At 52.3% G+C, this 13,719-nt stretch overlaps 1 protein-coding gene across 2 annotated transcripts in view; it reads right to left on the bottom strand.

Annotated features, from left to right (window-relative positions):
* The window catches only part of ANKRD13A (ankyrin repeat domain 13A), a 37,299-nt gene extending 24,501 nt beyond the window's left edge, over positions 1-12,798 (bottom strand). The window contains exons 1-2 of one of the 2 annotated variants that reach the window (XM_017337961.4): positions 12,409-12,798; positions 1,490-1,607 (exon numbers count right to left, since the gene is read on the bottom strand). In XM_017337961.4, coding sequence (XP_017193450.4) covers positions 1,490-1,570 — 81 coding nt within the window. In that variant the 5' untranslated portion in view covers positions 1,571-1,607; positions 12,409-12,798. The remainder of the gene's footprint in view (positions 1-1,489; positions 1,608-12,408) is intronic. The other variant, XM_002721988.6, reaches the window with a different exon arrangement.
* Between the last annotated feature and the right edge of the window lie 921 nt (positions 12,799-13,719).

Raw genomic sequence — 13,719 nt, 5'->3', positions numbered from 1 at the left:
GAGCTTGGGACGGCCCTAAGCCTGATCAAGAAGCTCTGCTCCTGACTCCAGTTTCCTGCTCACCTGTGAGGCAGCCGCCGATGGCTCAGGCAGTGGGGTCCCTGCCACCCACATGGAGACCGAAATTGAGCCCCCAGTTCTTCCTGGCAAAACCCTGGCAGTTCACGGCATTTGGGAGTCAACCAGCAGATGAGAGTTTTCTGTCTCTGTTCCTTCTCTCTCTCTGCCTTTCCAATAAATGAATAAATAATTTAATTGGAAAAAAAAAAAGTAAGTAAAGATGAGGAGGGAAATATACAAAATAGAAAACAATCAAAACAACCAAAATTTATATTTTGAAATGTCAACAAAATCTAATTGTCAACAAAACATTTAGATTTGACTAAACAAGAGAAAAGACTCAAGTGAAAAAAAATTAGGAAAGAATATTATTATCAACTCTGTAGAAATAAAAAGGCTTATAAAGGAATATTATGAACAACTGTATGTGCCAAAACAAATCAGGTAACTTGGGTTAAGACCTAAGAGGGGCCGGAGCTGTGGTGTACTGGCTAAAGCTGCCGCCTGTAGTGCAGGCATCCCACATGGGCACCAGTTCGCGTCCTGGCTCCTCTACTTCCAATCCAGCTCTCTGCTAATGGCCTGGGGAAGCATCAGAAGATGGCCCAAGTGCTTGGGCCCCTGCGCCCATGTGGGAGACCTGGAAGAAAGCTTCAGGCTCCTGGCTTTGGACTGGCCCAGCCCTGGCTGCTGCAGCCATATGGGGAGTGAACGGATGGAAGGTCCCTCTCTTCTGTTTCTCTCAGTCTCTCTCTCTCTGTAACTCTGCCTTTCAAATAAATAAATCTTCAAAAAAATTTTATTAAAAAAAAAAAAACAGGCCCTGATGGCTTTACTGATGAATTCTGGCGAACATTTAAGGAATTGATACCAATCTTTCATGATCTCTTCCAAGAAACAAAAGAGGAAAGAAAACTTTCCGGCTCATTTTATGAAACCAGTTTTATCTTGAGGACAAATGCATCATAAGAAAAGAAAACCATGGACTAATTAATACCATTTATGAATATGGAAGCAAAAATCCTCTCAACAACATACTAGGAAACCAAATTCGGCAACAGACAAGAAGGGTTATTATACATTATGACCAAGTCTTATTTATCCTAGGAATATAAGAGTGGCTTAATATCTGATAATCAATTAATGTTACATACCATATCCATAAAATAAAACGAAAAAACACAAGAGCATGGCAACAGATACAGAAAGATCATTTGACAAAATCTAACTCTAGTTCATGATGATGATAGTAATAACAATAAACTCTCAACACACGAGGATTAGAAAGGAGCTTCCTCCAAGAGTGTCTGTGAAAACCCCATGGCTATCATCATCCTTAACAGGAGAGACCAGCACCGCTCCTCCCAGGATGAGGAACGAGAAAGGATGTCCTTCCAGCGCCTCTGTCCCACACTAAAGAGGCTCTAACCTGGGCCACGGGCGGAGAAGTGAAAAGCATCCGGACTGGACAGGGAGAAGGAAAACCATCTCTAGTCACTGAAGACAGCATCTTCTCTACAGAAACTCCTAAGGAATCCAGCAGAAACCTACCAGAACCAACAAACAAATTCAGCAACATTGCAGGAGACACAACCAGTATACAAAAATCAATTACAGGGGCTGGCACTGTGGCATAGAGGGTAAAGCTGCCGCCTGCAGTGCTGGCATCCCATATGGGTGCCGGCTTGAGTCCTGGCTGCTCCACTTCTAATCCAGCTCTCTGCTATGGCCTGGGGAAGCAGTGGAAGATGGCCCAAGTGCTTGGACCCCTGCACCCACGTGGGAGACCCGGGAGAAGCTCCTGGCTCCTGGCTTCGGATTGGCTCAGCTCCAGCCATTGTGGCTATTTAGGGAATGAACCAGCTGATGGAAGACTTTTCTCTCTCTGCCTTTATGTAACTCTGCCTTTCAAATAAATAAATATATCTTTCAAAAATAAATTATATGTCTATACATTTGTAATTAACTCTATAATAGAATTAAGGCAGCAGTTAAGGCCCCACATTCCATATCAGAGCACCTGGGAGGTGAATGAACACCCTGGGGCAGCAGGTGATGGCTCAAGTTAGTTGGGTCCCTGACACCCACACAGGAGACCCACATTGAGTTCCGGGTTCCTAAGCCTCAGCCTGGCCAAGCCTTTGCTGTCGTGAGAAATTTGGGAAGGATATCAAAAGCGGATGGAAGATATCCATCTGTCTCTCTGCCTTTCAAATAAATAATTCATTTTTAAAATTACATTTTTAGGACCACGAAAAAGAACACAACATTTAAGAAAAAATTGAACGCATCAAAGTACAAAAGCTACTCTGGACAGCAGAAGGCACTACTGAAAGAAATCAAAGGCAATTTAAATTAAAAAAAACAAAAACCCTGCAAGGTCAGGGTTCAGAAAGCTTACTAACGGTAAGATGGCAGAACTTCCCAGACTGAAGTATAGACTTGATTCGTTAAAAGCCCAGCTGGATCTCTGCAGAAACTGGTGAACAGATTCTGAAATTCATATAGAAATGCCATGGGCCCAGCACAGCCGTCTCAGAAAAAGTGAAGTTCAAGGAACTCGGTACACACAGCGACGGCAATCAAGGCAGCTGGCACTGGCATCAGCAGGCACACAGGTCAATGAAGCATGATTTAGAGTCCAGAAATAAACCCACAGATTTATGGTGAATTCATTTTCAGTGAGGATACCAAAATAAATCACCAGTGAACAGCCCCTTCAATGAATGGTGCTTGACAAATGGATACTCACATGCAAAAGAATGAAGTTTTATATTCAACCTTTCATGAAAATTGGCTTATAATGGATCATAAACCCAAATAAATGCAAGGACTAAAACGACTTAAAAAAAAACACTCTCCTGGGGCCGGCGCTGGGGCATAGTGGGTAAAGCTGCCACCTGCAGTGTCGGCATCCCACACGGGCGCTGGTTTGAGTCCCGGCTGCTCCACTTCCGATCCAGCTCTCTGCTATGGCCTGGGAAAGCAGTGGAGGACGACCCAAGTCCTTGGTCCCCTGCCCCCACGTGGGAGACCCGGAAGAAGCTCCTGGCTCCTGATCGGCATAGCTCCGGCCCTTGCAGCCATGTGGGGAGTGAACCAACGGATGGAAGACCTCTCTCTCTCTCTCTGTCTCTCCTTCTCTCTGTGTAACTCTGACTTTCAAATAAATAAATAAATCTTAAAAAAAAAAAAACTCAGAAAAAAGCATAAGTCTGCCTTCACAAGGTTAGTGTGTGGCACATCGGGATAAGTCACTGCTTGGGACACTGGCATCCCATATTGGAGCGCTGGTTCAAGTTCCAGCTGCTCCACTTCTGATCTAGCTCCCTGCTAATGTTCCTGGGAAAGTAGCAGAAGATGTCCAAGTACTTGGCCCTGCACCCACGTGGGAGACCCAATCAGAGTTCCAGGCTCCTGGCTTCGGCCTGTATAGCCCTGACTGTTGTGATCATCCGTGGAGTGAACCAATGGATGGAAGACCTCCCTCTCCCTCTCCCTCTCCCTCTCTCCCTCCTTCTCCCCCTCTTTCTCTAATTCTGTATATCAAATAAATAAATAAATACATACATACATACATTTAAAGAAAAAAACAGCCCATCTGAAGTGCCAGTTCAAGTCCTGGTTGCTCGCCTTTGATCCAGCTCCCTGCTATGGCCTGGGGAAAGCAGCAGAAGATGGCTCAAGAGCTTTGGGCCCCTGCCACCCACGATGGGGGCCCGGAAGCTCAAGGCTTCTGGCTTCAGCCTGGCCCAGCCCCAGACGTCGCAGCCATCTGGGAAGTGAACCAGCAGATGGAAGAGCTCTCTCTCTCTGTGTCTCCCTCTCTCTCTCTGTATCTCTGCCTTTCAGATAAATCTTTTTACAAAGATTCTTACACTTGTTGACCATTTGTATGTCTTCTTTGGAGAACTGTGTATTCAAATACAATTAAAAATCGAAGTTACTTTATTACTATTTGAGAAAGAAGAGAGAAACAGACAAGAGAGAGCGAGTCCCCATCTGCTCGTTCACTACCCAGATGCCCACAACAGCCGAAGTGGGATCAGGCTGAAGCCAGGAGCTGGGAACTCCATCCAGGTCTCTCACGTGGGTGTCAGGCACCCAAGTTCTTGAACTATCACCTGCTGCCTCCCAAGGCACACGTTAGCAGGAAGCTACCTCAGGACTCAAATCTAGGCACTGTGATATGGGATGTGGGCATCTCGATGGGTATCTTAGTTATTTGATCGTTTTAAAAAATCATGACTGTTTTAAAAAATCATGACTGGGGCTGGTGTTGTGGGTGGCAGGTAAGGCTACTTCCAGCAGCGCGAGTATCTCATATGGACGCTGGTCATGTCCTGGCTGCTCCACTTCTTTTAATCCAGCTCCCTGCTGGATGGCCTGGGAAAAGCAGCAGATGATGGTCCACGTAGGGGACCTGGTTAAAGCTCCTGGCTTCAGCTTAGCCCAGCCCTGGCCAACAGATGAAAGATCTCCCTGTCTTTCCCTCTCTCTAGCTCTGTCAAATAAATAAATCTTTAAAACATGATGACTTATTTGAGAGGTGGAGAGACTGATCTTCCATCTGCTGGTTCCCTCTCCAGATGCTGGGGTGGGAGCTGGCAGAGGGAATTCCATCTAAGTCTCCCACGTGGGTGGCAGGGACCCGACTATTTAAGGCATCATTACCTGCTGCCTCCCGGGCTCTGCACTAACGAGAAGCCGGAGTCAGGAACTGGAGACAGGCATGGAGCTCAGGCACCCCCGTGGGGCTGCAGGCATCGTAACCAGCAGGCAGGATGCCCACTGTGACATGTGACCGCGGAACTGAGAGTCTGTCACACGTCCTAGACGCCAGGTCCTTATCAGTATGACTGCAGGCATTTTCACCCATCCTGAGAGCTTTTTTATTAAAGATGTTTATTTATTTATTTGAAAGGCAGAGTTACAGAACGACAGAGACAGAGAGAGCGAGTGAGCACTGGCCCCGTGAGTTGTCCTTTTTACTTTGTAGTATCATTAAACACACTTTGGGGCTGGCGCTGTGGCACAGTGGGTAAAGCTGCTGCCTGCAGTGCCAGCATCCCATATGGGCACTGGTTCAACTTCTGGCTGCTCTCTACTATGACCTGGGAAAGCACTAGAAGATGGCCCAAGTCCTTGGGCCCTTGCACCTGCATGGGAAACCCGGAAGAAGCTCCTGGCTCCTGGCTTCCTATTGATGTCGCTCCAGCCATTGCAGCCAACTGGGGAGTGAATCAGTGGATGGAAGACCTCTTTCTCTGTATAACTCTGACTTTCAAATAAATAAATAACTCTTTAAAAAAATTTTTTTTTAATTTTGATGAAGTCCAATTTATCTTGTATTTTCTTTTGTTCCATATGCTTTTGATGTTTTATTTAAGAAGACTTTGCCTAACTGAGGTCATGAAGGTGGACTTTATTTTTTAAAAGATTTATTTAGGGGCTGGCACTGTGGCATAGCAGGCAAACCTGTTGCCTGTAGTACGACATCCCATATGGGTGCTGGTTCAAGTCTCGGATGCCCCACTTCTGAACCAGCTCCCTGCTATGGCCTGGGAAAGCAGTAGAAAATGTCCCAAGTCCTTGGGCCCCTGCACCTGCTTGGGAGACCCGGAAGAAGCTCATGGCTCCTGGCTTCAGATTGGCACAGCTCCAGCCATTGTGGTCATCTAGGGAATGAACCAGCAGATGGAAAACCTCTCTCTCTGCCTCTGCCTCTCTGTAACTCTGCCTTTCAAATAAAAATAAAATCTTTTAAAAAATGCTCAACACCACTAACCATTAGGGAATAACAATCTACGACCAGGGGACCGGCATTATGGGAACAGCAGGTTAAGCCACCGCCTACAATTCCAGCATCCATATGGGTGCCAGTTTGAGTCCTGGTTGCTCCACTTTGGATCCAGCTCCCTGCTATTGTGCCTGGCAAAGCAGCAGATAAACCACCAAGTACTTGGACCCTTGCACCCATATGGGAGATCTGGATGAAACTCCTGGCTTTGACCTGGCCTAGCCCCAGCCGTTGCTGCCATTTGGGGAATGAACCATCAGATGGAAACTCTCTCTTTCTGTCTCTCTGTAACTCTGTCTTTTGAATAAATAAAATAAATCTTAAAAAGAAAAGAAAGAAAAAGAAGAACCCATAACCAAGGACAGGCTTGTGGCATAGCAGTTACGTTGCCTGTTGGGTCACCCACATCCCATACGGCAGTGCCTGATTCTGGGCTCCTGGCTTCCACTTGGCCCAGCCCTGGCTACTGTAGGCATTTGGAGAGTGAACTAGCAAGCAGAAGATCTCTGTTTCTTTCTCTGCTTTTCAAATAAAATTAGTAAATCATAATCACATACTTTCGCATACCCACGAGGATGGCTGGAGAGAGACAACAGTAAGCTTTGGCAGGGATGTGGAGCAACCGGAACCCTCCAACACTGCCTGTGGGGATACAGAGTGGCACAGACACTTTGCAAAGGTTGCCAGTCCCTCAAAATGTTGAGCACACCCAGTTACCACCTGCCCTGGCAATCCCTCTCCAAGGCATCTACCCAAGAGAGATGGGAACATCAGCCTGTGCCCAGACTTAGAAACATTGTGTATAGCACCCGATCCACTATGGCCAAGATGCAGAAACAACCCAGATGTCCACCAACTGATACAGGGATAAACAAAACCCAGAGTGTCCATACCCATGGACTACTACGCTGACATAAACAGGAATGACTCATGCCTCAGAACCCAGAGGAACCTCCAAAAGATAAGCTAAGTAAAAGCCAGACCAAAAACAAAAGGGCAACGTGTTTTATGATGATTTTTCCATGAAAAGTCCAGAACAGGCAAATATACAAACACAGGAAGCAGACTGGTGGCTGCCTGGGGCTAGGGCTGGAGGAGTTGGGGGGAGGGGAGAGTGACTGTCAGAGACTTGGGGTTTCTCTTTCGGGTGATGAAAACGCTCTGGAGTTTGACAGTGGCCGCGGGAGCGCAGCTTCGTGAATGTACTAAAAATCACTGACTAGTAGACTTTCCGTGGGTGGACTGTCTGGAAAGTAAACTTTCTAATGCGTGTGTTTATATGCAGTATACAGAGCAGATCTCTCATCTATACGCCTGTCGGATCAGTTGCTTCATTTCTCTCGTGTCTCACTTTGCTGGCTTGCAAAATGGGAACAGTAAGAAACACCTACCTTTCAGATCTTACAGGGGAGAGGGCTTAACTTAGCACGAAGCGCTCGCTCTTATCACCCGCCCACACTGTGCAGTTTCGCATAAGCTGTCACTTTCTTCCTTAAAAGAGACCCGTGCAGATTGCGTCACAGGGCCTGGTCGGGCCTGGCATCTTCAACGGCTGCTATGAGTTCGAGAGCGAGGGCTTTCCAAAGTTAACTGGGATTCGCATCCGGGATCTTCCTCTCCGCTTCTTCAGCCCCGAGCCGCACTGAATTACAACACCACCCCCTCTGAACGAGCAGTGTCCCCCGAGGAGACAAGGGCTGAGAGTGTGGCACAGGATCCCGTCCGCTGATCTGTGCCCGGCTCGCTCTCCTGCGCAGTCGCCTTGTTCCCCAGCCCGCGGCCCTCTGAGACAGTCGCCAGCCGAGGTCTGAGAAAAGGCGGCAGCCCCGACATCCCACACCCAGCTTCCCTGCACCGAGCCCTCTATGCCAGGGCACCTGCACGCAGGGGGCGCTCCACACACATGGGGACCTCCGGGAAGGGGCCCTCCCTTCGCCGACTGCCCTGCTCCTGGGCATCTCTGGCCCCCTGCCCAAGTCAGCTGGGAAAGGCATCCACCCGCCAAGTTCCTAAGGACAGCCTGAGTCCCTGGTGGCCGACGAGGAGCCTGCTGGGGGTCGGCTCTAGGCGCTGCGGTCTTCTTGGCTGCACAGCCCCTGGCTCGCCGCAGGCCTCCAGCAGGCACCAACTTGAACGAGTGCCCCGTGGCCTCGCGTGGCCGGCCCCAGGCTCGAGGGAGGACCCCAAGGTGGTTCTCGGTGAAGACTCAGGCACCACTGCCATCTGGGTGCCAGGCTTTCCCCTGCTGGCTTCCCAGTGGGGGCCGTGGCCAGACTCGGGCTGCACCTGCCGCCCTCCACGCAGCGCAGCCCCAGGGCTGTCACTGCGCTAAGGCGCAAAGAGTCACCTTGGGATCTGTCCCCACAGCATCCGTTCCCTTTGCGCACCTTGGTAAGAAGGCCCGAGGCGGCTCAACACACCTCTCTGGCTCAATGACACAACCAGAACACCGACAGTTTCAATGACAGCAGCCAACTTCAAGGCCCTGCCGATCATTAAAGTGCTGCTGGATTAAGAGGCACTTCATTAAGTGCCTCTGCAGAGCCGGTGTGGAAGGCCTGAAACCAGCTCAGAGTTGGCTGTTGGCCGCGGGGCTGGGGCTGGCTCTCACACACTCAGAGACATGTGCTGAGCCCCTTCCTCTGGATAAACTTGACTCTCTTCATGCTGCTGTCCCTGGGACAGAATCAAATCCTCCCGCCAGGCCTGCTTGGGTAGGGTCTCTCTCCTGTGACGCACAGATGAAGGCAGGAGCAGCAGAAACTCACCAGCACACCAAGGCCTTCAGGGAAACAGCTGCTTTTACTGCTGGGTGATAGGAATATTTATTTAGGCCAGCGCCGCGGCTCACTAGGCTAGTCCTCCGCCTGTGGCGCAGGCACCCCGGGTTCTAGTCCCGGCTGGGGCACCAGACTCTGTCCTGGTTGCTCCTCTTGCAGTCCAGCTCTCTGCTGTGGCCCAGGAAGGCAGTGGAGGATGGCCCAAAAGCTTGGGCCCTGAACCTGCATGGAGACCAGGAGGAAGCACCTGGCTCCTGGCTTCAGATTGGCGCAGCGCCAACTGTAGCAGCCATCTGGGGGGTGAACCAACAGAAAGAAAACCTTTCTCTCTCTCTCTCTCACTGTCTAACTCTGCCTGTCCAAAAAAAAAAAAAAAGGAATATTTATTTAAAGGTGCATGTGTTTGAAAGGCAGAGTGACAGAGGGAGAGGGAGGGATGGAGAGAAATTGATTTCCATCCGCTGGTTCCAACCCCAAATGCCCGCAACAGCTCAGGCTGGGTCAGGATGAGGCCAAGAGCCAGGAACTCTGACCAGGTCTTCCGCGTGGGTGACAGGAACACAAGTACTTGGGCCATCGTCTGCTGTCTCCCAGGATCAGCAGGAAGCTGGGTTACAAGTGGAGGCTGAGTGGGATCCCGGGCTCCGTGATACAGGATGTGGGCCTGGCATCCCAAGCAAACACTTGACCACTGCACCACAACACCTGCCCCTGAGAAGAGGTTTTTGTTAATTATGCAACTAATCCCTGTTCCTTGTAGACAAACTGGGCCATACGGGAAAGCGGCTCCATTCTCGGGTTAATAAATGCTGTTGTGCTAAGAGCAGCAGCCACTGCTATGCGGTGCTGCCCCCACCCCCCACGTGCCTGCACTTTACAGCCATTATCTTGCACATTCTCCACAATCCGGCAAAGGGAGGCATTCTTACTGGAAGGCGGCGCGGCGCAGAGGGACTGCAAACACAGGCTTGCCTGGCGAGCCTTGGTTTCCTCATCTGTAAGATGGGAATTGTAACAGCGCCCACCCCAGGGGGTTGGTGTGGGGATGACATCTAAGATCCGGGGAAAACACTTGGGCACAGAGCCGGGGCGGCCACGGGCTCTACTCTTGCCAGACTTCACAGGTGACGAAACCATTCAGACACGGTATTAGCGCCGGCTATTAAACCCAGTGGCCTCCAGGTCACAGAGGTGAGTGGCTGTTTCACAATCCACAGAGGATCCAGATAAATACGAAAGCAACCAGATGTTTCCTGCCATGTAGTTCAGCGACATCCCTGCTCCCTTCTTCACCCTGAACTGATTACGTAATCCTGCAGGGCCCGGCGAGAAATGAGAATGCAAGGTGTGCCTCCTTCGAAAACAGTTCCAGGGCTTCATGGTGGTGGAAGCGGGCCTGAAGCCAAATACGGAGCCTGCCGGGACACAGGCCCCACGCGAGCGTCCCACCAGACAGGTGCCTTCCATGGCTATGTGGTCCAAAGCATCCTCATTCAAGAAGTTCCTGCTGAATGCGCCCCCCAACGGGCTCTTCCCCGGAGGGGGCTGGTGTACTACGCAATGAGCCACAGTGAGAACCAATCACGAAATCAAAGATGAATGATCAGCACACGTGACCGTCGCTCCTGGGCCTCCTGGACAGGCAAGGGCATCAAGGCCCTAAAAGGCACTTCAGGAAAGCCAGCAGCAAGACTCGAACCCCCAAACCACAGGTGTCCTTCATAGGGTTTGTTGTTTTTTTTTTTTTATTCGACAGAGTTAGACAGTGAGAGAGAGAAAGGTCCTCCCTCCGTTGGTTCACCCCCCGAAATGGCCGCCACGGCCAGAGCTACACCAACCCGAAGCCAGGAGCCAGATGCTTCCTCCTGGTCTCCCATGCAGGGGCAGGGGCCAAGCACTTGGGCCATCCTCCACTGCCTTCCCGGGCCACAGCAGAGAGCTGGACAGGAAGAGGGGCAACCAGGACTAGAACCCGGCGCCCATAATGGGATGCCGGCCCCGCAGGTGGAGGATTAACCAAGTGAGCTACAGCGCCGGCCCCGACCTTCGTGTTTTTCAAGGTGAAGGGCAGAGAGCTTCCAGTGAGTATTCTTCTCACAGTTGGCGAGGCAGAGGCAATTCAGCTACGCCACGCTGCAGCCTGGAAACCAGGACGTGGTTCTGGTCTTAGCAGACACCGTGTCTTCCCCGGGGTCTCCAGCGACCAGGAAGGCCACTGCTTTCAGACACCGGTCCTGAAGGAGCCTGTGGCTCAAGGACGATGAGCTTGTCTGTTCCTGGCTCTAACGCGGGGACTGTCTTGGTACTTCTGCTCAACGTGGCACAAGCCGGGCAGCCATGATGCTGCAGAAGTGCAGGTGCGAACACAGCCAGGCCCCTGCCAACCAGGGCTGGTCATCTGTACAGCATCTAGGCGGGGCTCAGAGATGGCTGAGCCGGAGGGCAGAGGGTTCCCGGGACACAGTGGGAATCCAAGCAGCAGGTGAATCATTTTGGCTCCAGGCAATGGAGTCTTTATCTCTTGAACTCTTCAACTGTGGCAACAGTGGCAGGAGCCATCTCATTAAGAACAGGGCCTCCTAACCTGTCTGGAATTCCCTTCTGAATGACAAAAGAGCTTTTGAATGGGAGCCCAGCCAAGTTCAAATAAATATGGCGCTTGGCAGGAGCCCCTCCAACTGGGCACCGCTGAGCTCGCCCACCCAAGGAAAATCCAGGCTCCTTTCCTTCTGTAACTTCTGACAACCACAGGGTTCAATTCTGAGATACTTCATGAGCTGGGTAAAATGAATGAAACCAGCAAGAACAACGACACCTGGTTTCAGAGGTAACTGAAGACTCTCCCCCTGACTGTCAGCCTGTGAGTTTGTAACTCCAGGGCAGTTACACACTGGGGCCAGATAACTGTGGGTGGCGGTCTTGTGCATTGTGACAGGCTGGAGTGGCATCCCTGGCCTTCACCCACCACATGCCAGTAGCACCCACTCCCCACAACCAAAAATGTCTCCATACATGGCCAGAAGTCCCCGGGGTGGGGGAGGTGACTTTGACAGAGAACCACTACTTCAAAGAGATGGCAACAAATCAAAGCGCTTCGGAACAGAAAGGCCCTTAAGGAGCCAGAGCACAGGGGATCCTCAAACTTCCCTGGGTATCAGCCTCCCTGGGGAGCTTGGTAAGGAGGCCGAGTCCTGGTCCTCACCCTCCAACTCTGGGTCCAATCCGAGGTCTGCTCCCCATCCGAACCAACATCCTCAACCCACAGATTAACGCGGGCCCGCAAAATGCCTGGCCCAAGGTCACAAGAGCGACTCGGAACCTGGACTTCAAAACCAACCAAGCCCAAGGGGGACAACAAGGGTGGGGGTGGGGGCTGGGGGGGGGGCGTGAGTTGTTTCTCCAACTCGGAGGCAATGGGGCCGAATAACCTCTCAGAATCCACGCCTGGTCTTTATTTAGTTGGGGCCGGCCTCAGGGAAGGCAGGGGACCCCTGACAGCTCCAGTTCCCGCCTCTGTCAAGCTCTGGGATGACAGCAGCTCCCTCCTCGCGTTCCTGGAATGGTTAGCAGGCATGATGGGCATAAAGCTATAGGCACGGGGCCTGGCATACAGCAAGCACTCAAAACATGCCCTACTATTTACCATGATTACCCCAATACCGCAAGCGTGAAGCCGTCCGCGGGGTCCCCGGCGCCCCGAGGCTGGAAACAGGCTCAGGAGGGCGAAACGACCCCCGCCCCGCCCCCAGCCCCCTGCCCCGCCCTCACCTGGCCCCGCAGCTCCTTCTCCAGCTGCCGGTAGTCGTTGTTCCAGACCAGAAGATGGAGGGGGAAGTGGTCGCTGACGTCTCGGGCCGAGGACATGGCGAGGAAGCCGAAGCCGGGCCCTGGCCGCCCGCTGGAAGCCTCGGCCCCGGCGGGGTCCCCGGCGCCCGCCCGCCCGGCGGCCAGAGAGCGAAGAAGCGAGGGGCGCAGTAGGCGGTGTACGCGGCCGCTAGGCCCAGCAGGTTGGGTGCGGGGTGCGCGGGAGGTCCCAGGCCACCGGCCAGGCAGGGGACGGGGTCGGACGCGCCCACCCCGCGCCCCGCCGCGATCCCGCCCGCACTGACAGCTCCCGAACCGACTTCTGCGGGCCGAACTGCCCCAAACAGGGAAGTGCCGGGAGCGAACCACCGCACGCCGCGGCGGGAGGGGACGAGGCCAGGCATCGGGGCCGAGGTCCGCCCAGTGCCGCCCACTCCCAACTCCACGTCGGGAAACACACTAGAACCCACGAGGCCGAGCTGAGGTTCTCTCCCTGAGCCGCGGGTCTCGATATGGAAACCTCGGTCTAAGCGTCATCAGCCTGTTTCCCCCCTGCTCCAGTGACCCCCGGATGGTTCGGTCCACAACTGGGCCTCGTCCATTGGCTCTGCAGTCAGGGGGTGACGCCAGGGGCCCGGACCGAACCATTCCGGCGCCTGACTCCCTTTCAGCCTTTTTGGACTAGGGCAGATCCTTCCACGGTGGGTCAGAAGCCATTTTGGAAGCGGGCAACACCGCGCAACGTTAAAGGAGGAACTTAAAACCCTGGAGGAGTGGCTTCAAAAATTTGCAGAGTAAGGCGACGGTTCTTATCTTGGGATTTCTCAACCTCAGCATATTTTGAGCATGGGTAATTCCTTGCGTGGGGGCTGCCCCGTGCTCTGTTAGGGTTGGCGAGCAGCGTCCCTACCTAGCCTCTCCACCCACTCAATGCCGGCAGCACCCCGCCGAATATGACGTCTCCAGACATTGCCAAATGGTTTCTGGGAGAGAAAAATCGCCTTCGGTGGAGAACCGCTGTTCCATCTAAGCTCCACACTGGGCTGTCATTCCGAGCTATCAACGGTGATGGTGTATTCGACGGATGAGAGTGTTCAACTATCATTTGCATTCTGCATTCTGGCTAATGCGTAATACCCCAAGGTGGCCACAGTTTGCAAATATGAAGTCATCGTTTGGGTTGCAACATCAGGCACTACGTCCGTTTCCTGGGCTCGGCCAGCAGCCAGGTGGCCTCGCAGCAGCGGGAGCTCCCCGTTGCTGCTTGGGCTCAGC

The sequence above is a fragment of the Oryctolagus cuniculus genome, chromosome 21 (genome assembly GCF_051225735.1).
Source record: "Oryctolagus cuniculus isolate XC-2025 breed Fujian yellow rabbit chromosome 21, ASM5122573v1, whole genome shotgun sequence".
Classification (NCBI taxonomy): Eukaryota; Metazoa; Chordata; class Mammalia; order Lagomorpha; family Leporidae; genus Oryctolagus; species Oryctolagus cuniculus.
Note: the sequence above shows the minus strand (reverse complement) of the source record. Positions and strands in the feature narration are given on the sequence as shown.